The 23,966-nt window shown below is 42.3% G+C and overlaps 1 protein-coding gene and 5 non-coding genes across 6 annotated transcripts; all 6 read right to left on the minus strand.

Annotated features, from left to right (window-relative positions):
- Positions 1-23,757, minus strand: RPL4 (ribosomal protein L4). Its single transcript, XM_078683036.1, has 10 exons — positions 23,627-23,757; positions 20,651-20,822; positions 20,248-20,354; positions 19,887-20,025; positions 19,135-19,259; positions 11,686-11,815; positions 1,117-1,273; positions 943-1,026; positions 315-435; positions 1-216 (listed from the first exon to the last, which is right to left on the minus strand). The coding sequence occupies exons 1-10, from the start codon at positions 23,627-23,629 to the stop codon at positions 79-81; spliced, it is 1,176 nt and encodes a 391-aa protein (XP_078539162.1). The 5' UTR covers positions 23,630-23,757; the 3' UTR covers positions 1-78.
- Positions 11,551-11,620, minus strand: LOC144825784 (small nucleolar RNA SNORD18). The gene has a single exon (XR_013609568.1). It is a non-coding gene; the product is annotated as a small nucleolar RNA SNORD18 (small nucleolar RNA).
- LOC144825785 (small nucleolar RNA SNORD18) lies at positions 19,470-19,540 on the minus strand. Its single transcript, XR_013609569.1, has one exon. It is a non-coding gene; the product is annotated as a small nucleolar RNA SNORD18 (small nucleolar RNA).
- LOC144825794 (small nucleolar RNA SNORD16) lies at positions 20,086-20,185 on the minus strand. The gene has a single exon (XR_013609575.1). It is a non-coding gene; the product is annotated as a small nucleolar RNA SNORD16 (small nucleolar RNA).
- LOC144825786 (small nucleolar RNA SNORD18) lies at positions 20,445-20,515 on the minus strand. Its single transcript, XR_013609570.1, has one exon. It is a non-coding gene; the product is annotated as a small nucleolar RNA SNORD18 (small nucleolar RNA).
- On the minus strand, positions 20,940-21,041 carry LOC144825793 (small nucleolar RNA SNORD16). The gene has a single exon (XR_013609574.1). It is a non-coding gene; the product is annotated as a small nucleolar RNA SNORD16 (small nucleolar RNA).
- Positions 23,758-23,966: the final 209 nt, after the last annotated feature.

A 23,966-nucleotide genomic window follows, 5' to 3' on the forward strand; every position in this document is an offset into this window, starting at 1 on the left:
TGAAGTTTAAGCACTTTATTATGGCTAGACCTGTTTTACAGCCAGTTTGAACCATTGTTTAGAAACACTGTCTCAGGCTCATTTGGAGGGTTTCCCCTTGACTTTCTTGGGATCCGTGGGCTTTTTGGGATCCGTGGGTTTTTTGGCTTCCTTGGGTTTTTTGTCTTCCTTGGGTACTTTGACAACTTCAGGCTTCTCAGTTTTGTCTGATGTTTGCTGTTGGCAATAAAAAAAAAAAGTTCAAAAAAAGTTGAGCAACCCAGTTTTACTGTTAATCAACTTGTTAACATGCATTTAATTTACAGCTCACTTACTTTGGGAAGATGACGCAGGATTGCATTGCGGCGTACAGTCTTTGCATACGGGTTCAGTTTTACCATCATTCTCAAATTCTTAAGAGGATTCTTCTTAAGAACTCTGCGTTTGATCTTCTTGCTACAGAAGTAAACATTGAAATGTAGGTTACATTATAAAGTTCACAGCAGAGAGCTAGTACAGCTGAAAATTAGAATTTATAGTCTTTAAGGAAGAAAACAGTAACCTTGATACATAACTAAAACATGCAACTGAAACTCAACATGCTTTTGGTGGGTAAATGTCATCTGCACTACCACGAAAGACTGTCCGGGATACACTATTTTGCACTTCCAATGAAAATGAAGGTCCAGCAAAGTTTCACTAAGCAGCAAAGACCTTTAATCTAACATTCTAGTTAAATTTGTTCGCAGTTCTGGGTATCCGCACATGTAGATGCTGCACTGCAAACGTATATACAATAACAAATAACTTGGATTAAGCAAGAAAACCACAACTGATATTAGTCAAGTGCAATACAATTAACTAGCAGAGGAATAAAGTGTGGTAAGCATTCCCAACACAGCTCAGAACTTCACATTACAAGGTCGGTGGCCCAAAAAAAAAAAAAAACAGTTGCCCACTTACTTAGGTGCACGCAAAGCCTTTTGGATCTCTTGGCTTTTCAGGATCCTGCTAAGATCTGTATTAGTCATCTTGTGCATTGGTAGGCTGAAAAATATAATGTATATGGAGTATTTTATTAGTGAATGCATCAATGAACACTACAAAACAAAGTGAATTAGTGGAATAAAAGCTTACTTGTAGTTGGACTTAAGCGTTGCAGGTTTACGCCACGTGCCATACAATTCATCCAGCTTGCGGAAGGCGCTCTCTGTCCAAATGCAGAAACGCCCAACGTGCCCACCAGGTGCTAGTCTGAGAAGATTCAGCTTGTTAACGTTAAGCAGAGTAATGCCTGTGAAGAAAAGGAATCAATAGAGCAATAACTTGCACTGCACATCGTAACACTTTTTCCAAAAAGACATTCGAGTTATCAAAGCAACATGCTACATTAAGTAACTCCCAGATTCCAAGGGAAACCGGGATCTGGGTTCAGAACAAAGGCAGACCATAAACCAGTTAATAGTTCTATTCACTGGAAAAACTCAATTAGACAATCTGATACTACAATGGCCAATCTACATGCACAGTTTGCTGTGATGGAAATTAAAACTATTCCTTCACAGATTCGTTTGAAGGCTGGAAAATTAAGTGTTTCTTGGGATGAAAGACCCCCTGTATCACTTTCGGAAGCTGTGCTGCAATGATTACGTTTGTGGACAGTCCATTTTTAGGTCTCACCCACCGGACAGTGCAAGCTGTCAAGTTGCGAAAGACTGAATATAAACCTACAATGGCCTTCCAGCCCGTCCACTGATTACCAGTGGTTAGCTTGGTCACATGTGCTTGCTTCTTAGTCGAAGACCTGCCATGTTCAGCTACTGCTTGTCCCTCCCAGGGAGCCTAGCCTCTTTGCGATCCTGCTAATTTATTCTTCCATTGCACCCTTCTATGGAACAGTTTTTTGGGTTATGCACAGAGAGCATGCATTTTCCAGCTCCTCATGTGCTTCTCTCCCCTCCCCCAACACTATGTTGCTCTCGATCATGTGCTTATCCCTTCCCCAAGCATTCCTTCCTCCCTTTTGTGCTGCCTCCCACACCTTATCTTCCACGAGCAGCACAAATTCTAATAATTTTTTACCGTTTTCTGCTTTAGGCCAGACCGCTATTTACAGCCTAGCAAAAAACAGTTACTGGGCAATGCATATAAATATCCCAGAGAAACAAAATATTCCACTAAGTTCTGGGTGAGTAAAATACTTTGAACATAGCTTTTAAATAAACCCTGGTTTGATGTTGCTTTTAAATCCACCCCTGCTTGATTTTGCCTAATACCAGCCGCTCGGATCGGGGCAGGCGAAGAGGATGACTCCTCTCCTGGAGCTGCAGACTCCTCTCGTGAGAGTCTGACTCTTGTGACGTCATGGAGACGTGCCTTCCACCGCAGGTAAGCTCAATGGTGGAATTAGGGATCCCGTGGGTGGGATGGCTGACAAGGCGTCAGAAAGCTCTGGTGGAATAGTGGAAAGGGCACAAAAAACGAGTGGAACAGAGGGCAGAAGGACACAAAAAACGAGTGGGGCAGAAGCGCACAAAAAACGAAGCAAAAACGAGTGGAACAGAGGGCAGAAGGGCACAAAAACAAGGGAAAAACTAGTGGCCTTTTGGTGTTCTATGAAACTCAAGTCAGGCCTGTCTTGGGTATTTTGTTCAATACCACAGTATGGGCTCTGATGAAATTAGACTTAAAGTCAATGAAACTGGGCGTGGGGGGTCTCGGAAAAAAGCGCGAGTTGCTTCGGGTTCAGTAGCTCACGACGATTTTCACTTGCCAGAAGTAGCTCCGACTACACGAGAGGTTGGAGACCCCTGTATTAGACTAACTGGATCACTGCATCTCAACTGATCTAGTTTTTTCAGCTTTGTGCCACCCAACAACAAAATGCTTACTTACCGCTAGGAGTGGGTTTGCAGCTTACATTTTTAGCATTTCACCTTCTGTGCATTATTTCAACAACTAGTGGTTAGGTCCGGAATACATTAGTCTTCGACTACCCCATCCCCCAGACCAGTTATTGGGCGACATCTGTGGCCATTTGTTGCTATGGCCGTCCTTTAATGCCCAAGATGTATTCCCCCCACAAAAGCCGCGTGCATGGTCACCATGTCTGGTTTGTTTCTCCTGGGTGACTTTTCTTGGCCTTACCAGCTTCCTGTAGTATTTTAGAGGTTTAGTCCTTATCTTTGTTACACCATTTCTTGATGTGGGTGGGACACATACGAATCTAGTAAATTCTTAACACTGCAAAACTACCACCAATAAGAAACAATTGTGTATCACAGTGTGCTCTTCACAACTGTTCATGGATTTTGTTGGTTTCTTTGAAGATAGGGTTGAAATTAGGTTAAACTTGCAAACAAATGCTTCCGAACTCTGCCTGTGCCACGGTTTACGTAGCCATGCAGCAGTGTCTTGTGAAGTTGTATAGATATGACCATGAGGCTGCCATACACCTTATTGGAAAGTTTGCTAGAAAAGGGTAGCTCAATTTTTCTTGTGGAATGTGCTCTGGGTCTTTCCCCAGATGCACTCCTGAACTGTGGCAACATATCTGGATTATCTGAATTATACATAGTGATAGTGCCTTTTGTCAGCTGTGAGCCTTTGTTTGAATTTGCTAAGGATACAGTGAACTGGCTTCCTTTCCGAACTTAGTCATTTCTAGGTAAAACATTACTGCCCTATGCACATCTAGTGTGTGAAGTGCTTTTATGGCTTGCATTTTATGTTGGAAAAAAACGTAATAGCCATACTGCGTGAATCATGTGGAACTGAAATAGTAGGAAGCGTATATTGCATTACTTGACTATTTGCGGATAAGGTTCCAGGGTGGTTAATGCGGGCAGCTCACTCACCTTGCACAGCGATGCAATAGCAATTAGGAAAGTGGTCTTTAAGGTTAAAAGTAGTTCAAAATGTTCCATTAGTTGTGTCCGCAGCAGGTTGAAGTTCCATATGGGTCAATGTGGGTGGAGATCATGGTCGCTCCTTCTAGAAACCTGCCGATGTTGTGGTTCTCCCTATATGCCCTCGTGTAGACTACTGCTGCTGCCAAGTGAAATTATAGTGAAGCCTAGGTGTAACTGTTGGTCTACGAAGAATGTTAGTTATTGGACCTTCGTGGGTCTTATTTCATGCTGTGGAACAGTTCAATTGCAATGCACTACAGCACGCATCTCCATTTTTCCATGTAGCATTTTCTTGTATTTGTTCTGGGCAGTCTATAGATCTCCGTTCCGTTGGCAAGTCTATAGATGGGCAGTATAGGTGCACAAACTCAGTCTGCAGGAGCCAGGCCACTAGACTGCTGGCAGTGGACCCTGCTAGCCCTGCATGGAGAGCAGATGTGTTGCGGTTAGTCTTTATATTTTCTTGCACCATTTCTACTAGGTCTGAAAACCACATCTGCCTTGCCCATTGGGGGGCAATTACAACTGGTGTTATTTGTGACTGTCTGCACTTGTTTAGGATCTGGTGGAAAGGCATTCGTAACACCTTGATCAGTCTATCAGTAGGGTATTCTCTGGAGAGCGGTGCGTGCCTAGATATGAAGTCTTGGCATTATCTTTTAAAGTTTCTGTTCATTTAGCTACCAATCATACGACACAGGTTGCTGGTCTGCTTCTACGTCCTCTACTACTAGCAGGTATACTGCCAACAAGGTTATTTTTTTTTTATCAGTCCATCTCAAATCTCCTAGGCTAGCTTGATAGCATGTTACCAGGTAACACCCTAAACTGGTGTTTAATTAGCATTGTAATAAGCACTGCAACATAGTATACATTCAACACCTGTTTGGTACATTAGAGATTGCCAAACAACAATGCTGGCAGTCATCTCTTCCAGAATCATTCATTATCTGAATTGCCTAGTAGTTAAAAGCAGTCTCCCGTGGGAGATCGGGGTGTGACTACATTGCCAGATCTGTATTCCGTAAACAATAGTAAAACATCCAAGGTGACGTACAAACTATAACTGTCTCTGCATGCCACAGTCTCGCAATCAAGTGTTTAACCAACATCAATGCTGGAAAGTAGGGAGTAAGGGGGGAATGGGGGGGGGGGGTTCAGGGTCCCGAGAGTGGGGGCATGTCTGGTCTGAGGGGGGCGCCACTTGTGCAATAAGGCCGCTCCTCTGGGCCTCCAGATGCTCAACAGGATCTCTAGGTCCAAGTGAGTCTTGTCACCTCAAACCCTTAATCATCCGCAGCTCCAGAGGACTCATAGTTGTCCACCACTTCCGTCCACAGGAGTGCAATGCGCCGATGTCTGAACACTGCTTCAAGTATTTGAGCTTCTCTCATCCCAGGTTCTTGTCCCTTCTGGTTGGTGGTGGGAAAACAGTGGTTGTGTTGTCAGTTTAAACTTCACTGTCATACTTCTGTTTGGAAAACCTTTAAGTCCGGGAAAACCCTTGTCCTCCAGAAGATTTGTATGGTGTATTGTCCCCTAATGAGTGCTTCCAGCCCATGTGGGATGAGGCTACAGTGAAGGTCACCCTTGGAAGTTGGTTGCATGAAAGGTTTATCGACAGTTATGGAACACACCAAGTCACCACTTCTAATTTTTGCATCCCAGCTTCCACTTGCATGCAACCATGGACTTTGGTTCCATTCCTGAACTGGCCTCATTATGCAGGCTTGAGTAGGGGAATCAGAAGGACATCATGCCCACCATTTCTTCTGCCAGAGACCGACAGTTGCAGGGGAGACTTGCCTGTTCGATTGAATCCTCAAAGGCTAAGGAAACTCACCAGTGTTGTTTCTTAACACTAGAAAATAAAAATATCCCTCCAGCTGCATGGAGGTCTACGGCCATCTTGAAGCTAGTCTTGCACTTGTAGCAGCTTTCCTTCACCAGGAAGCAGTCTTTGTATACATCTATCCCTTTACTAAGTATATAAATCTATACTCTTAAGTATGCCACTACTAAAGCTAGGCATTTTAAAACACTAGGTGCGGACTTGATCTCAAAGGGAAGCAAGCACCCTGAACAGAGTGGATTTAGTTTACAACGAACAGTGTGGATTATGGAAGGTGCTTGTGAACGTCTTTTAGGTCTATAGTTGCCATATCTTTTTGGTAGCCATAAGATAACCTCCTGGAGAGGGGTCATTTTAAATCTGTTTAGGAAGCAGAGAATTGGGGTCTCAGGCTTTCTAATCCCAACACTGCCATCTGAGTTGTTTCCCCAATTGATCTCTGCTGGGGCCCTATTGTCTGTTAAGAGTTCCTGCACTTGATGTTGCCAACATCGCATTTCTTCTTGGGCGTGCTCTTTCCTGTGGCCTGACACCCGGTGGCATCTGCAAGTACTATGCGATAAGCATGCTGAGAATCCATTTGTCTGATGTGCCCCTCCTACATGCTGGTAGGATCCCCCATTCTGCTGACCACTGAAGTTTAGTGGTCTAGTGGTTGGAGTCGCTCGCTCCTTTCGAGGTTGCTCTACCCCCAAAGGGATTGAGCTGGATTGCTTGGAATAGTTGCCGTGTTTAGAAGTCTGTGCCCTTTTTCACAGCTGGACCCCAAATTTGGCCGTTGTCAAATTGACAGTTGCACATTGATGTCACTGAAGGGTAGAGTGCCACCTACAGCAAGTCACGGTCTAGGTCTTGCCACTTTAAAGCAACGCAATTCGCATCCTGAAATATCCAGAGGGTCTCCAGGAACTCTTCCACAACAAATCTCTTCCTTTTCTTGTGGCCAATAGAGCACAACCTCTTGATGGCATTTCAGCTTCAATGTTTTCCTTCTTACACTACACTGGAGCACCCTCTCTTCCCCGTCAATTTCAGTCAGCACCCTCTTCAGAGCAGAGGCATTGTCCTGGGACATATTTCATTAGTGTCGCTAGGTCGGAGCTCCTTATGTTTAAAACTTTCCTTCTGTTGGAGATTATTTCGGTTCGAAGCAGCCTTGTGGGATTTTATGTCAGACCACTCATTTTGTGGAGGTTTCAGAAATCTCCCTTGTTTCATCGGTGGAACTTCTGGCTCTCAATGACCTACCACTCTGATCCTTTAGTCAGTACATCCTCACTGCCCTTTTTTGCTTGACAGCCAGAGTTCTCTGTAATGTTCTCTATGCCTACGTAGTTCTCATGCCTCTTTGCCCCTAATTTATAGTGTCTTTGGTAGTAACTTAACACAAACCTTGCAGCCTTGGGCGTTGTGGTCTCCTGGCAGGTAGAGGTTGCAGAATTGGTGGTTATCTTTCCGGACCAATTTAGTCACCTTTCAGCTTAGATTGCAGAATAAGTGAATCCACAAAAGATTCATGTTGCTAAATATTTTGCACTTTTATACCAGAATAGACAAAAATGCTTTTCAACTGAAGCATTTGAGGAAGTAGGCATCATTAACTGGAAAGGAGTGAAGTCAACATCCTTCCACAAGATAAGAGTTTTAGTAGGAGAATAAAAACTTACAAGCATCAGTGCAATCACTTTCTGTGGCAGGACTGAGCCAAAAAAAAGCAGTATGTACCTTACAAGCACATTTAACTATTGGCAGCTATTTCATCTGAGTGCCGAGCAGGGAGGGGTATAAATGTAACTTGCAGCATTTTAAACTATACTATTTTATGACAAGTGACAACCCCCACTCTTTAATCTGTGAATCGTGGTGGGAAAAGATTGTAAGGATTACATCCAGATTTACTACATTTACGCATAACACCGTATACTGTGTCGCATTAAAAGGGGAGAAAACAGCACCACGTCTACTATGGTAGGGTGCCCTGCACCAAGACATGAACACTTTTTAAAGCATATATTTTGTACAGGAAAGGAACCCTAGCTGGAAGGGAAAAAATATACACAATACTTTTCAGGCTCTGTACTATACAAACAAAAATGCCTAATTTTTCCAATTTGTATCTTATTGGCAGAAACCCCAGTCAACATATTAGTAAATAGGAAAGGCAATTCTTTGCTCAAGTTGAAGCAATTTTCTGACTTAAATCATGATTAGTCTTGGAAAGTAAATCCCACCACGAAACACTGGGTTTGCACTGCTTCTGTGTAGAAAACCCAGCGCAAAGTGTTGATAAAGCCCAGACCTACATTTTAAATATTTTCATACCATTATGAAAAAGTTTTAAAATCCAGCAGCAAATCTGCAGTAATTTACAGTGGTAGGTCTGATTTGCACCGTCAGTTTAAACCAAATCTTCCCTGAAATGGCCCTTCAGGCACGGCCTTTCAGTGCGAGCACCTGAAGCACCTAATGTGTTCCTGCTGGCAACAAAACTTTCTCTGGAAGGAACACATTGTGGTAGCAGTAATAGTGTTTGTGTTGCCTACTTTGTGCGTTTGCGCCTTTTAAAGGCTACTGGTTTGCTTTTTATACATTTTAACTTAAGCTTATCATACATCTCATTTTACTGGTTCTTTATCCACACTGACGTTTCAGTCAGTGAAAAAGGTGCATTTCATTTATTAATGAACTATAAAAAACTAACATTGACATATATAGGACTTGAGTGAGTTAAGTAGCCCCAGACAGTAAAAAAAGATTGGCATACTAGTACTAGCACAGGTGCTGGTCTACAGCTATGCACCTCATTACAAGTTCCTATCCCAACAATATTCCAACAAGGAAATATTGTTACCCATTTGTGTATGTTTTAATACATGGCTATATGGATAACACTGGGTCTTGGTAACCAACTTTGTATAGTACATTCTAAAATACAATTTAGATTTCTTGTGGAGTGCCAGCTTATGACAGAAGGCATTTCATAGTGTTGCTGAGATTAGTGCAAGCGTGTATAAATCCCTCATCCTCTGACCCTCCAAACGCTTCAACCTTGGAAGAGGCTGGGACAATTACTTGTGTAACACCGTATTATACACAAGTACTGCATGCCTGAAATTGAACTGACTTATGGTTACCGGTTACAGCTCATCAGTACTCTAGGTCTCACCTACCAGACAATGCAAGCTGGCTGGTTAATTGATGCCTTTCCTGGACTTCCCGCCCACCTATTGCTTAACATTGGCTGGCTTGGTCACTCATGTGCTTGCTTCATCAACTTGGTCATCTTTTTCTATCTTGCATTTGTCCCTCCTGTCGAGCACCTTCCATGCTTTGGCCTGGCTGACTAGTATCTTTCCACTTCTCACAGTGAATTTATTTCATGAACCATTCAGACAAGGAGTTTTTCTGCTCGCTCCTTCGTGCGCTTCTCCCCCCCCCCCATCCCCACCCCTTTCAAGTATCCAGAACACGCTCTATATTGCAAGCTCGTGTATTTCTGTGAGCCTTTTAACTCCCTCTTGCGATCCAGGTTGCTTTTTCACTCGTGATTTCCCCTCCACCAGTTTCTCTCCCTCGTGCGCTTCTTTTCCCCTACTTCATTCCTTCCTTCAAGATTCTTTTTTGAGGGAGGGCTAAACAGCAAATTTGTGCCTGGTCAAATCACCTTAAAATTATTTTTTTAAACCTTTCATTTAGATTGAAAGGACCGATCCGTTTCAGATTTATAAAAAATGCCACCCATATCAATTAGTAGGTGTGCAAGTACACACCACTCATGTGCACACCAATATAAGGACAGCCATGTAATCATGCTCTTTAAGAGGATTATCCTAGGAGATTCTGAACCAGCCAGGAGTAACCAGATCTTAGGAAGCCCTGCACAAGTGCTAGCTCCTCAAGGAAATTTTAAAAGGACAGGCGGATTATGACCAGCAGCAAGGAAAAGCCCTATGATCTAGGCTGCTCAAGAAGAATCCAGAGCAACAGAGTTGAGAAATATGCTCCACAATCTTCAGAAATAAATGGGTCAGTCAATAAGCACTACCAAACCAACCATGGGGGCCTGTCAATACCCCACATACATCTTCCTTTGGTCATAGATTGACCAAGAGGCAGATTGATTTCAAATTCTTGGCATGAAGCTCAGTCCTGCTGGCAGGAATGAGGAAACATTTGTATTTTTAGCCCAGACAGTTCCTGACGCATTGTGAAGTGTAAACTATGTTCAAGCCTAACCACTTCCTATTTGGGACTAGTGCCATAGAGTAACGCCTCCAACTCAGACAGTAAACCTTACGAGTGTCTTTTCGCTAACCTGTGCAGTCCAACTGGAGGACACAAGTACATTTATCTTAATGCCCAGTAACAAAATTGTGTCCAGGATCCGAAGTAAAAAAGGTCCCCCACAGTGTTCTGGCCTATAATTACCAGTTCAAAAGTAGCCAAAATCTCGTTTTGTGTTGGTTGCCTCCTCTAGCCAGATCTAGTTTGGACATCTGTAACATTGCTGCTCGCCAATCTGTATAGAGAGGAGGAGTCTTGTCTTTCCAGCGTTTACAAATCTCTTCTAGCTAATAAACAACTGTAAAAGACCAGCTTTTTACTTATACCTTTAATCCCAGGTATAATACCAAAGAAAACTAACGTGGGGCAGGGACTGACTTGTAGATCAATTGCTAATGAAAGGGAAGCACAGATATCATTCCAAAAAGATGTTATATAGGGACACTCAAAAAACGTGTGTATCTGATGCTGCTACTAAACCACATATCTGGGGCATACGACCTGAGCATTATTGGAGAACTTTGATAAACGTAGTGGATAGTAATACGCTCTATGCAGCGTCATCAAATGATTCCGACGAAGCCAAGAAGGTTTTACAGTCTCCCCTAGAATTTTAAATGATTTAAGCCACAGGCCCTCTACATCCGTATTAGGTATAGGTTTCCCAAAGGGAGTGGGGTAGCAGGAATTCGCCATCAATCTCGTCTAGTATAAGGTTATACCAAAATGTTCTCTTTTTTAAATGGGGGTTTGTCCATCAGATAGGATACTAGATTGTGATCAGCACCTAATTTATGCCTCCCCCTTCCTAGGCTGTACGCTTGAGACCAACTCTGGGTTTGAAAATATTTAAAGCGTGAAAAGCGAGTTCCTATTATTGAGCTCAAGGTCTCCCATGGAAGTAATACTCCATCAACAAACAGGTCCCCGAAGTAAAAAAGGTCTAACAGTACTGGAGCAATAATGAAACAAAGAGGAGCTCCAAGTAAAGGGGTCCAAGTATTGAGAGTGATTAAGTGTTAAGACATCCATTGATGTACAAGCACATTTACAGAGTCCACCTGGTTGGCTATTTTGAAATGGCACAAATCTGATGGCCTCCAAACTACATTTATGGAGAACGGGCACAGAGCATGGATATTTAATGCACATTTAGGATAGGCTTGGGATTCTTGGGAAAACTGGTGCGTCATAGAATAAAACTGGTGTACAGCTTAGCAAGAACACCCAAGGAAACCGATCAAGTTATTTTTTTGCAGTTGAAATAACTGCTCTGTTCTAGTTAGTCATTTTATGCAATAGCAGGTGGAAGTAAAGATCACTATTCTATTTAACTTACGTTTGCAAGTGGACAAACTACCAATGCTACCAACGCTCCAGTCCAAGATTTTAACAGGCTCCCTGAAAACCTATTGCTTACCTATCCAGATTTGTTTTACTTTCATCGAACCAAACCATCTCCGAAGCAAGATTTAAACAACTCTATTAGGCAAGATATGCTGCAGCCACACAGTCACAGAATTTCAGGTCAGTACTTCCACTGAAGTCATGTATTTCAGAAACACGGACCATGAAGTGGAGATCATCATTCCTCAAGAGCACCTCCCGCAAAATGTGGAAAGCTGCCTCGATATTACTTATCACTGCAAGTCAAATTACCTGGAATATTTCTGAAAGCCTTGATAATGCCATTGTCCTCGCTGTAAATGATACAGGGGCCTCTACGGTGAATGCGACGGCGGTTTCTCATCTTTCCCTTCCCAGCACGCATACGTTGGGATGCATAAACCTAAAAAGGTAGGCGACAAGACAGGAATAAACATAACAAAAAAACATGCCATGCATAAGATTGACGAGAAAGACCTCCATGGCAGATCATCATCGTCACTGTTTTTCTGAAACACAGACTAGTGAAAAGGGATCAAGTTGAAAGGTTGTTCTTAAGGATACATTTTCACTTGGTAGAGTGCATGACTCAAAGTTTGATTCTGCTACACTACAGATACAATTGAAGTCTGATTAAATACAGCTCTATAGCAGTTTATTTGAGAAACGTCGGAATGAATATAGGTTCTTAAAAGATTTACATCAACTGTCCTGTTAAACCTAGCTTCCCTACCTGAATCAGCCAACACTGTTGCATAATTAATTAGCAGCATATTGCCATGAACCATTGGTAGCACTTAGATTATGAAAAGTCAGTAGCTTTAGAACCTTTAGATCACTAATGAAAAAGGTATAACAAACCGCTGGCTTCACTTGAACGCATATACTTTTATACATAGACTTGTTGGGAGATAAATTAATGTCAGTTATTGTTTCAGAGAATCACCAACACCTTCACAAATCTGTTTTGTTTCAAACTACAGTTCCCCATTAAGCTTTTCTAATCACCCTGTTGCTCTTTGACATCTATATAGAGCCATTAGCACAAGCTATAGGATTAGACGATGCAATATCCCCTTCAAATCTCAGCAATATTGTAGTAAATTGGCTCTTTATGCTGATTTGTTGCTATATACAGATAATCCCGGGGTGGTTATCCCAAGGGCTGAGCTGAGGCCCTGTTAGTAGAATTTGGCTCACTATCGGGATACTTGGCTAACACCGCCAAAACGGAGGTGATGTGCTGGAACATCGTTGACTGGGATGGCACTACGAGTAAAGAGAATAAATATCTGGGTATCACCATTGTTAAGGATCAGGATTAAATCCCCCAGATTAATTTGAACAAGATCATAAAAGTGGATTGTACATTTGCAAGATGGAAATAAATTCCCATCGACAATTTACAGCAGGGTCATCTTGTGGAAAATGGTTATTTTGCCCAAGTTGACTTGCCTGTTTAATGCCATTCACCTTGAATTCCCCAGTAAAGATATATGTAAAACACAGTTCGATCGGGAGTTGTGTGGGCTAATAAGGGGGCATGGTTGTCTTGGAAAAAGCTAAGTAGGCTCATCAAGGGAGGATTAGCCTTACCAGATATTAGTTGGTACCTGGTTGCATTTCAATTTAAAAACATCATGATGTTACTTGTAAAATCAGAAGAGACATCTTGGGGGAAATGGCGAGGTCAGAAGGAGGCGGTGAGAAGGTTTTTTTGTACAAATTCGGGGCACCTAGGTTCTTCAAGAAGGTTCAGCTGAAAGTTCTTAGGGCAGCCCTTGTTCTTTGGCACAAGGTTAGACGTAGATGGGGTACAGGGTATTACTCAGACTTGGCTCCAATCTGGGATTCCCCAGGGACTCAGTTATGGTTGAGGGATAGCCTTGCAACCAGAATCAAAAGGGCGAGGATTACTATCTGGTCAGAGCTGGTGTCGGCTGAACGCATGTACCCGTGGGAGGTTTAAAGAGCCAAAGTCGGTAGCGGCTTTTCTAGATTCAAATATTTACAAATGGTCTCCTGGTATGCATCAGAAAAGGAGGACATAAGGAAATTGGGAGATTGAGCAATTATCACAACAAGTACGTATTAAAAGAAAGGAGGTTTCCTTGTGGTACAAGAAGTTCATGGTGATTGAAGATTTGAAGCTTCTCCCGCAGTATACAGCATGCAAGCAATTGGTTCTGGAGTCTGTATCTGAAGATTTGTAAAAACCCTCCCTGAAGCTTTTGTATAAATGTGTAAAACCGGCTAGTCTAAAAAAAAAAAAAATCATTTCTTCATTAATAGGCTTTTCTATACCCCAGCAAAGATCGCTAAGTTGGCACCATTATCTGCCCCCAAATGTCCGAGGTGTAACTCTTAACGCTATTGACATCCATATCTTTTATGAATGTCCTGATCAGAGATATTTCTGGAGGAGGGTGGAGGACGTTTTAAGTGGCATCTTAAAACTTAAAATGAAGGTCAATCTCTCATTGGTGATATTTGGGGAAGATTGAATCAATGTGAAGAATCTCCAGCAGGTACATAGAGGCTTTAAGTTATATTTGATACGAATAGCGCAAAGAGAAGTTTGTAAGAAGTGGAAAGACCCGCTGCCCCTATCGTGTGATGATTGGTTAAAAGTTGCATTTGCCACAGCACGCACAGACCAGGTGGGAAAAACAGATCATGGAGAACATCTGGCAGGCCTTACTCTCTTGGTGTAGGGAGCTGCGCTTAGTATAATTCTGTCCCGGAACAACCTGGCCCTAGGATTACACCATTCCTCCAACGAAGGGGGTTGGTCCGGTTTGGCCGAAGCATATGCAGTAGCGTTGGGCGCATAGATACGAATTTACAGCTTCTGAGAATTGCAGATATTTATTGGTGAGATGAGGATAAAAAAAAAAAAAGAAAAAAAAGCTTTTCTAATCACTGAATGTCTTCACTAAAAATATTCTACTGCTTACAAAGTATCAACGAATCTCCTAACCTTTAAAATTAGCTCCATTTATTTGCTGCACAAGTGCGTCTCTCGGACAAAGCTGTTCACACCAGCAACAACGTGGTGCAAGGAATTTGCACAACTACATTTTCTAGTAGTTTATTGAAACGTTATACCAAGAACTTCTTACAATCTCCTAATATCCCTTCTGGCTTATATTCTACATCTACATTTCCTCAGTAAAATTATATGTTGCCAATAGATGTGTTTATAACTGATGACCAGCACTCCCATCTTCGTGCCCAGAGGTACCCTGTGGCATCCTCAGGTGCTACAGTAACACTATGGAGCAACAGCAAACCACTGACTGGACCCCAAGTACGAGATGAATGGCATGTAGCAGTTTTCTTGCTAAGGAGTAGCCTGGGTAGATGTTTTCTAACTATGTGCAGCATTTAAAAGTAAACACCTCAGCACACTTCAAATTCACCCACTTTGTTTTAACAATTATAGTTTGCATCCCCACTTCAATTTCACTGGGTGCTGCAAATGCAATCAAGTTTCAAGTACATAAATGGTATTTAGCACAAGACTGATACCTTGGCATGCCCAGAGGTAGAAATTGCATTTTCAAGGCTAAGTCTCTACATACTTTATGCAATGAAGGACGTCCCAGAGCTGTGGCACTAAGCCCAACATGTGGCAAATGTTAACATTTTCCAAACTCCTTGGAAGAGCTCAGAATTCTCAGGCAATTATGCTTCTAGCCAGAAGGTCTTAGCCAGGGATCTGTGGACCCCTGGGGGTACGTGATATGGGGTGAGCAGGGTGGAGACGACATGAGGAAATCGGCAAATGATAGAAAAATTATATTAGCAGATTCAAGTATATGAACATACACCAAAAATTAAGTGTAAGATATCGGGAAATGAGCAGCTCAAGTATAGCAAACGGATTTTCTTAATGGCCTTAATGGAAACAAGGGTATGAACTACCAAGTTGACACCATGAGCAATTTCTAGACACTATGATGAATAAGTGTTGTAGAATAAAAACTGAAACATGCATCTGTACATGTAGCAGCCTAAACTCGCTAAAGTTAATGGTTCTGTGTGTCGATTACTTGTTAGCCTCAAAAAAGAATACAAGACTGGATCCGGGAACAGAAGTAAAAGAACGTTATCTATAATCCTTATTTTGTAAATGCATTACATGGTGGGTAGGAAATGATACTCATTGTAAACCCAAAACTACAAAAATAAAAACAATGAAAAAACTGCACGTTTACATTGCATAGGTTATGTTATGTTATAAAATGTTTTGTAGCGCGCTCTGCTACTGCAAAGTATCCTGGCGCGATATGCGAGATTGACCAGAGAAATCAGTCAAAGGGGGAAATTAAATGAGGAGATTGAATAAATGGGTTTTGAGCCCTTTTTTAAACCCCGCCAGTGTGGGTGAAGCTCTCAAAGAAAGCGGCAAAGAATTCCATGATCGAGCTGTTTGAACAGAAATGGATTGACCGCCCAATCTTGCGTATCTGACTTTGGGCATTGTCATCAAATGCAGATTAGCCGATCGGAGAGCACGGCGAGGGGTATCCAAAATGAACCTTTTATGCAGATAATGTGGCCCAAGTTGGTGCAAGGCACGATAGGCCAGGACCAGCGATTTAAACAAAATGCGATGGGCCACTGGGAGCCAATGAAGGTCTCGGAGATGGGCACGCACACTGGTTCTTCTCGGGAGATGAAACAGGAGTCGCACAGCCGCGTTCTGAATAATCTGCAACCGTTTTATGAGGTATGCGGGGAGACCACTAAACAGTGCATTGGCATAGTCAAGCCTTGCCAAAATCAGGGCCCGCAGAACAGTCTCTTTCGCCTCCCTAGGGAGAAGCGGAAAGAACCTCATGAGTGACTTGAGGGTGGCGAAACAGGTCCCTGTAAGTTTTTTTAGGTGGACTTCAAACTTGAGGTCCTGTCCGAACCATACCCCCAGGTTTTTTGCCGGGCCTCCGAAAGAACTGGGACACGGAGGATCAGTCGGCCAAATGAGATCTCTGAAATTGGCCGGGAAGTTACCGTAGAATAAAATCTCAGATTTGTCCTCGTTACATTTGAGCTGAGCTAAAGCAAGCCAGCGAAAGACATGGGACAGACAAGTACGGACCATTAAGGCATCCAGACAGTCCTTTGGCCAGGTGAACAACAGCTACGTATCATCAGCATACGCCATTATTTTTGCTCCCCACTGCTCAGCCAAATAGATTAACGGGGTCATATAAACTTTGAACAGCAGAGGACTCAATGTAGAGCCCTGCGGCACCCCAGTGGTGAGCTTCTTGGGTAGCGAGGCGTGTGGTGGCATCCATACCTGCTGCGTCCGATCAGACAAGAACGACGAGATCCAGGCAAGGACCGCACCCGTCAGGCCTACCTCTGCCAGCCTCGTCAGCAGCTGAGTATGGGGCACCGTATCGAAGGCGTCAGAGAGGTCCAACAGAACCAGGACCGCCCTGCAGTCCCCGTACTCCCTGATGGCCTCAGATACCTCGACCAGTGCCGTCTGTGCTAAAGGCAGCCCTGAACCCCGATTGTGCCGGGTGCAGGGCCTGGGAGGACTCAATGAAGTTGTTCAGTTGCCTGAATACGACCTTTTCGCATATTTTCGCAAGGGCCGGAAGCAGCGAAATCGGACGATAACTGGAAGTGGCCAGAGGATCCAAGCCAGGCTTCTTTAGCAGGGGGAGAAGTTTCGCCTGTTTCCAACAAAGGGGCACGGAGGCAGAAGCCAAAGACAGATTCACAATCTGGGTAACCTCCTGATAAACTAGACTCGCCACTCCCCCTAAGACCCTTGCAGGACACGGGTCAGAGGGAGATCCCGACTTTAGAGCTTCGAGGACAGCCAACACATCCGCTTGGTGAGCTGGCTCAAAGTTAGAGAATTGAGTAGCAGGTAGAGTCGGTCCAGGACCAGTGGCGGCCGGTAGGGGCTGTAGGAAACCACAGGAGTTTTGAAGCTCCTCTTGAATTTTGGCAATCTTATTGTCAAAAAAACATGCCATTTATTAGCAGTTCTGTGTGGAAATCGGCACGGATTCACAGGAGGTAAAGCCTCAGCTGGGTCATAATGTCCACACCCACCCTTAATTAGTAAAACAAGCCATTGAAGTAAACAAATGAGTGAAATCTAACCAGTAGTTGGCAATGGGTAGGCTGTTATCCCATAGCTCACTCGCAACCATACAGCTGTCACTGCCTGGTAGGCAAGACCTTAATTGCCTTTTGGGGGCAACTGGCCCTAGTCCCATTGAAGGAACAGGAATTTTCCTTACTATGGAGATCCGTCTCACGAAATAAGATCTCCCCTGTTCTCGCCCAAACCAAATTCTGGCTACTACACAAGGCATCCTGGACACCTTCCTATTTATTTGTATTAGGGCTCCGGAAAAAACACAACATGCTGGAACTGTAAAACGAGAGACTGGGGACTTAGCACACCTTATCTTTGAGTACTTTACTTAAATCGTTTTGGGACAAAATCTTTGCCTTCATACCTGGCTTTTTTAAGAATACTAGTACTATGGTTAGAAACTCCTTTAACATTCCCACGAACTTGAATTCTGACTGACCAAGACCCACTGGACCTGCTACTAACCTCTGCGGTGAAAATGATCCTTGCCAACTGGAAAGAACGAGCAAGACATCATATAAAAGCTGGATTAACAGGATCATCCCCCTCAGAAGGGCAGACAACATAGCATTGCAAAACTCCCAATGGAAACCATCTTCCAGGACGATGTGGAACTCTAGACAAGTTTCTAGACTCTTACAAACCTCCATGAAAAAAGTGTGCACCGCGGAACATATCCCGAGATCTATATGTCGTTCCACCTGAAATAAGTGTATTTAAGTATAATGTTCAATGTTACATGTACTAGGCTGTTATACTATATAAAGTCTGCCAATATCAGTGGCCCTTGTGCCAAAATGTGGATGGAAATGCGAAAGAGTTTCCACAGCTTGCCTAGCCGTCTTTTTTCCCCTTTCTTCTGTCACTGATTGCCGGGATTAGTCTCATGTTATCCACAAAGGCGCACTATCCTCAATTGATGTTTACATATGTAAAACTTTGCCTAGGATACATTACGGTTACCCTGATATATGCTCTGTACCTTGTAAAAATCAATAAAGTATTTTGAAATAAAAAAAGTGGTGAAAGCATCACAATTTGCACCACGATTAAATTGAAACCAATTTTTTTTTTTTTAAAAGCACTTCCTCACATTGAAATTGTTTTAAGAATTTATTTTTATATTAAGAAAACATATTTTCCTTTTTCAAGTTTTCTAAAAACGAATCCACCAGGATGACAACATTAAGTGGTTCAAATCTTACTACTCTAGCAAAGCTACCATCATGGTATTAACCTCTGCATAGCTTGCTCAAAACTTACATGAAGAAAGGGATCCTAAAAGCACTGGTCATATTTTTATGGTACTCGAAAAACAAGCGTCTCCTGAAGCTTTTATGCACTAGGAAGTACAGACTGTACACTTAACATGGGATAACACGTGTTGACTGAACCGTGGATGGAGTTTGTAAACTCTTTTGGAGTAAGGTTAAATCACTAAATAAAAATGTGCAGGGAGTTAAGTAAATAAGAGAAAGAATGTTGCATTTAAAGGAATTCAGTTTAAGGATGCCACCCTGGAAAGATCTATATTTTTAGCAGAGAAGGGGTAAACAAGTTTACCATTAAACAAATTTAAGTATCGCACCCACCTTCTTGATGTCATTCCAAGCTTTCAACTTCTTGAGAAGCAGTACAGCTTCCTTAGTCTTCTTGTAGCCTTCAATTTTGTCTTCAACCACCAAAGGGACCTCTGGGACCTCTTCGATTCTGTGGCCTAAAACAGATAAAAATTCAGCTAGTGCTTCATTCACTCGCGACTGGTTGCTAGTGAATACGAGTACTCACTTGGGAACAATGAACAGCACAAATATTTCAATAATTACTCCCAGAACAGAAACCTTAACTGAATATAGTGTGTGGACTTGCATGAAACAAATCATAGGTCCAGTTATTCCTAACAGCCAACTTCACTTATTACAGACCAGAGATCAGAACGTCCACTAAAATCATGTGGTTCAGAAACACGGACCAATGAAATGGAACTCATCATTTCAGGATAGCAAGATACCGAGCGAATTGGATAAGTCTCATAAATAAGCAAAGTCCCAGTTTATCTAGTTTGATGTCCTAGATTAGTTAGACCCCATGAAAACACATGCTACCTTATTAAGAAGGCCAACATCAATAAAGCATGCACTTCGAGTTCAGGGTTCTCCTGCCTTCCTTGTAATCACTTTATTCAGCCAGGTCCTTTGCAGTTTCTGCATGTTTCACCCGCACATGATGAATGTGTTCTAATTATTCAGCACCAAAGACAAATGTACAGGCTATAGGATAGTTCCAGGTCACCAATGCCGTATTTTCTGCTACAATTAGAGCGCCCCCCAGTTACCATACATACCCTTTGACATTACCAGGGCAGGAAGAGCTGAAGCAGCCAACGCTGAGCAGATTGCATAACGTTTCTGGGTAATATTCACTCTACGATGCCATCGTCTCCATGTTTTGGTTGGGGCAAACATGCGACCTCCACGACACATCTAATTCTTATATTAAGGAATAACTGTTATATACGTATATATTTGTTGGTGTATTCCAGTTGCTCAGATTAAAAGGCTTCGTCAGTCATCTCTACTGGCATATGACAGCAGGCAACCGTCACCAAGTACAGAGTAAGACGCAAATTACAACATCACAGCAAATAATTCGTTAAAAAAAATTTGGGACACAAGTGGCTGATAGACAATAGATCAAAAGGATACGTTGCCGAAGGCACCCTGGCCAGACCTGTGCGTACCACCGCCACGTACACGAGGTATACGAGCAACAGCACGGCCTGTACCCCATGATTCAGCACTAGTTTGATGCCCTGAAAAAAAGGGGGGAAAAAAATCACCTATTAATTTAAAAACGTTTCAATGGCAAGTACACATTTCGACCCAATATATAACTTGCTAATGGAGTCAGAACTTCTACTTTTATAATGGATTTCAGAAACACGGACCAATGAAGTAGAAATCATCACTCATGTGGAAAGATGGAAAATCCACTCTGTAGTTCAAATGCCCAACAAATGTCTATTCTGCGTATATGAACACATTCTGAAATGAACTGACATGGCCAATACACTTACGGAATAAATGTATACAGAAAAAAACGTCATACCTGCTAATTCACTGACAGCATAGGGTTGTCTATTGTTCTTCCGTAAGTTAGTGTGAACAAAGTTCACAATATCTGGGCGAATAGGAGCCTTGAAAACAGCAGGCAAGGTGACATTTTTTCCTGATACCTCCCCCTTTTCGGAGTACACAGATATCAAGGGACGGGCGCAGGCCTGAATGGTAAAGAAATAAAGCATTAATCAAGCTGCATTTATTATGGATCCGCACAAACTTTTCTTCTTGGTATCATGTCTGAAGATAAAAGTGAGATGTTAGCAGGGCCGTCAAGTTGCTCAGAATCAAAAATGATCGTCAGTCCGTAGTGGCAGTTCAAAGACAGCAGGCAACTGTCACTGACCACCAGGTAAGACGCAAATTACAACATCATAGCAACCACCATCTCATGTCAGATGTATATTCTTATTCACTTTGACACCTTTTACTACGAACAAAAACAGCCACTTGTTGTCATATCATTGGTTTCAGACATGGAGTCAATATTTTGCAATTCCAAAACGCAGATTGCAGTGTAAAAGCAATGAGTCAACAGTTGTACAACAATTAAGACGCTGGGGACTAGGAACATAAATCTACCTGACCATTCTGCTTGGCTTAACAACTTTACTTTTTCTAATCCTTTATTGTAATCTCAAAGTACTGATGACAAACACTCCCTAAAACTCTCCAAAAATGGTTCATGCATACTTTAATTCATCTTGCTTGGTTCTTTAAGTAAAATATTTTACATGCTCGACTTTAAGGGTGTTCACACTTATCTTTGTTCCTATTTAATATTTTAGTCTTATCAATAGGACTCAAGGTCTAGTCTGGTGACGTCAAATTAGTTCTCACATAAAAACAGTTCTGTATAAGTACCGTTACGTTAAACCTTTCAAATTTTATATTTATGGTATTTAAAAAGCAAACCGCGGCTCTCAACACTAACTCGTATCCAGCAAGTTAAAGCCGATTGGTTGTAAAGCAACATATGTAGATAAAAGTCAAAAGACAACAAATGCACAAGTACACAGTTTAAAATCCAGTAAGTAGCTGCTTATACCGATTGCACAAAATTAAAGAGTAACAACTGTCGCGAGTTGATTAATACCTTTCTATACAGACATTTAGAGTGATTTCAATACAAACTTTTAGGCAAAGTAGTGTTAGACCATCCAATCTGGACTGTGCCAATTATTGAATGTATTACGTGATTTTAGCATAGTCAAGTCGCGGAAGGCAGACCAATATAGTTGATTAACTGGTGGCATACAACCAGCAACTGTACAGGTCTAGAACAAATACAATAGGTGTAACCTTCGCACCTCAAATCCACCTTTTGCACATTACATACACACGTGGGGGAACACTGAAAAAATGACATGCAAAGATACTATAAAAACATACGTAGGCACCCCCTACTCGTAAAGGCCAACAAGCATGCAGCCAAGAACCATAACCGACCACCCAATACGCAGGGACCTAACTTATTTCATAATTTTTGGGCTGAGCAGGTCACTATTATACGCTAAAACAGACTTCAAGCTCTAGATATTAGTAGCAGAGTGTAAAGAAAGTTACAAGAGCCGTGAAACTTTAACTATACCCTCTATTAAAGGAAATAGTAACAGACGTTAGGTATAAAGGAGGCGACCACCTAAGCAATTGGCGTTTAAGAGTTGGGAAAGGTACAAATAGAAAAATGCAATGAATTCAAGGCAAGTCGACAAAGTACACAGAACATAGGGGAGCAATCAGGAATGGCAAATACATGTTTTAAGTACACCTTTCACCTACTTCTGAAATCAAGATTTCGTTCAAACTCCCAGATATCCAATTTGATAAATAGAAGTTCACGATCAAAGATAAGGAGTAACATACATTAGAGGTGTAACAAATAGCCCCACTTTGTAAACAAGGGCGTTAAATACATCCTCAGCTGTGTTCTTTATGAAAGATACTGTTCCTGCCTGCGACAGTGGGTAAAGTCGGTTGCCAGGCCAAAAAGCTTGCACAGACTACTTATAACAAAGCAGTTGCACTAAACCGTTACTGCATATTGAATGCAAGTTTTCCATTAAATTCGAACACTCAAAAAAAAAAAAGAAATGGACAACACAAATGCATTTGCGACGGTGGATTAATTCAGTCCACATCCATATTCACACAGTTATTAAAATATGGACCGTACTGGGATACAGAGGATCCATTTGAGAGAAGGGAACGCATGGCCCTTTGGAGTACAACCAATCAGCGTTAAAGCTGCCGTGCTAACTTCAACAAAATTTACTAGGCAATGGGCGTATATTGAATTGAGAAATCGGGAACACGTCCATAACCCCTCTCCCTTACAGATTAGTGAACACTCGTCTGCCACGCTTGGAAGTAGAACAAAATTAGGCCGCCGAGCAAGATTGAACGAACTAGGAAAAATCCGAAATTTAACTAGAGGCGCCAGCAGAATAAAACATGCACCGAAGAACCTCAGCCGCAAAAAAATAAATTGTATAGATAAATACTGCACGCTAGCGAAACAAGAAAGAGCAACAGGCTGGTTAAGTTTGACAACTTCCATAGCAGCCAGTTGACCGCGCTGTTAAGATGCCAGCCCATTTCCCATGCTTTTCTGTCATTCAGCCTTCAGCGGACCACATTCTCGGACTTAAGCAAAAGGGAACGATTATTGCATGAATGACTAATTGTTTCTAATGTACAAAAGTAAAATTCGACCGTACGACCAGACTTTGTTGTGCGTCAAACTTGAACAGAGAGAGCCATTCACTCACGGTCTCTGGCGTGTGGTCTTCGCCTTTCCGCAGCCTAAGATGGCTTCATCCCTTTCGTCAACACGAGACATACGACTGTCGCACCATAAATGTTGTTAACACCCTGCGTATCTCCCAGGAATCTGCCAGCACCATCTTCTACCCAAACCACTTGTTCTCAACACCACCTCTCACTAACATGCTAATCTGCTCACCATTTTCTACCCCGGTACCCTCGGCGCGCCAGCTACACGCTACTGCCTCGATGGCGGCCACAGAAGGAAAAGGAAGTGCTTAGCACTCCGCTTTCAATATGTCCTTCCGCGCGCGTCACAGCAGAAAATACATTAAACACACAGAGGCAACCATCTATGCCATATAGGACAGGAAAATATAATAATATTCTTTTGTTTGCAACCCGTTCCTCAAAAGCCCGAAAACGGATTTAATTTGATTGAAAAATGAAACGAACTACTTTTTTCTAGGCGGAGTGATTCGATTCTGAAATGACTTCAACGATACATTTTAATATTTTTTTTAAACACGCCAACAATA

This window comes from Lissotriton helveticus, chromosome 3_1 (genome assembly GCF_964261635.1).
Source record: "Lissotriton helveticus chromosome 3_1, aLisHel1.1, whole genome shotgun sequence".
Taxonomy (NCBI): domain Eukaryota; kingdom Metazoa; phylum Chordata; class Amphibia; order Caudata; family Salamandridae; genus Lissotriton; species Lissotriton helveticus.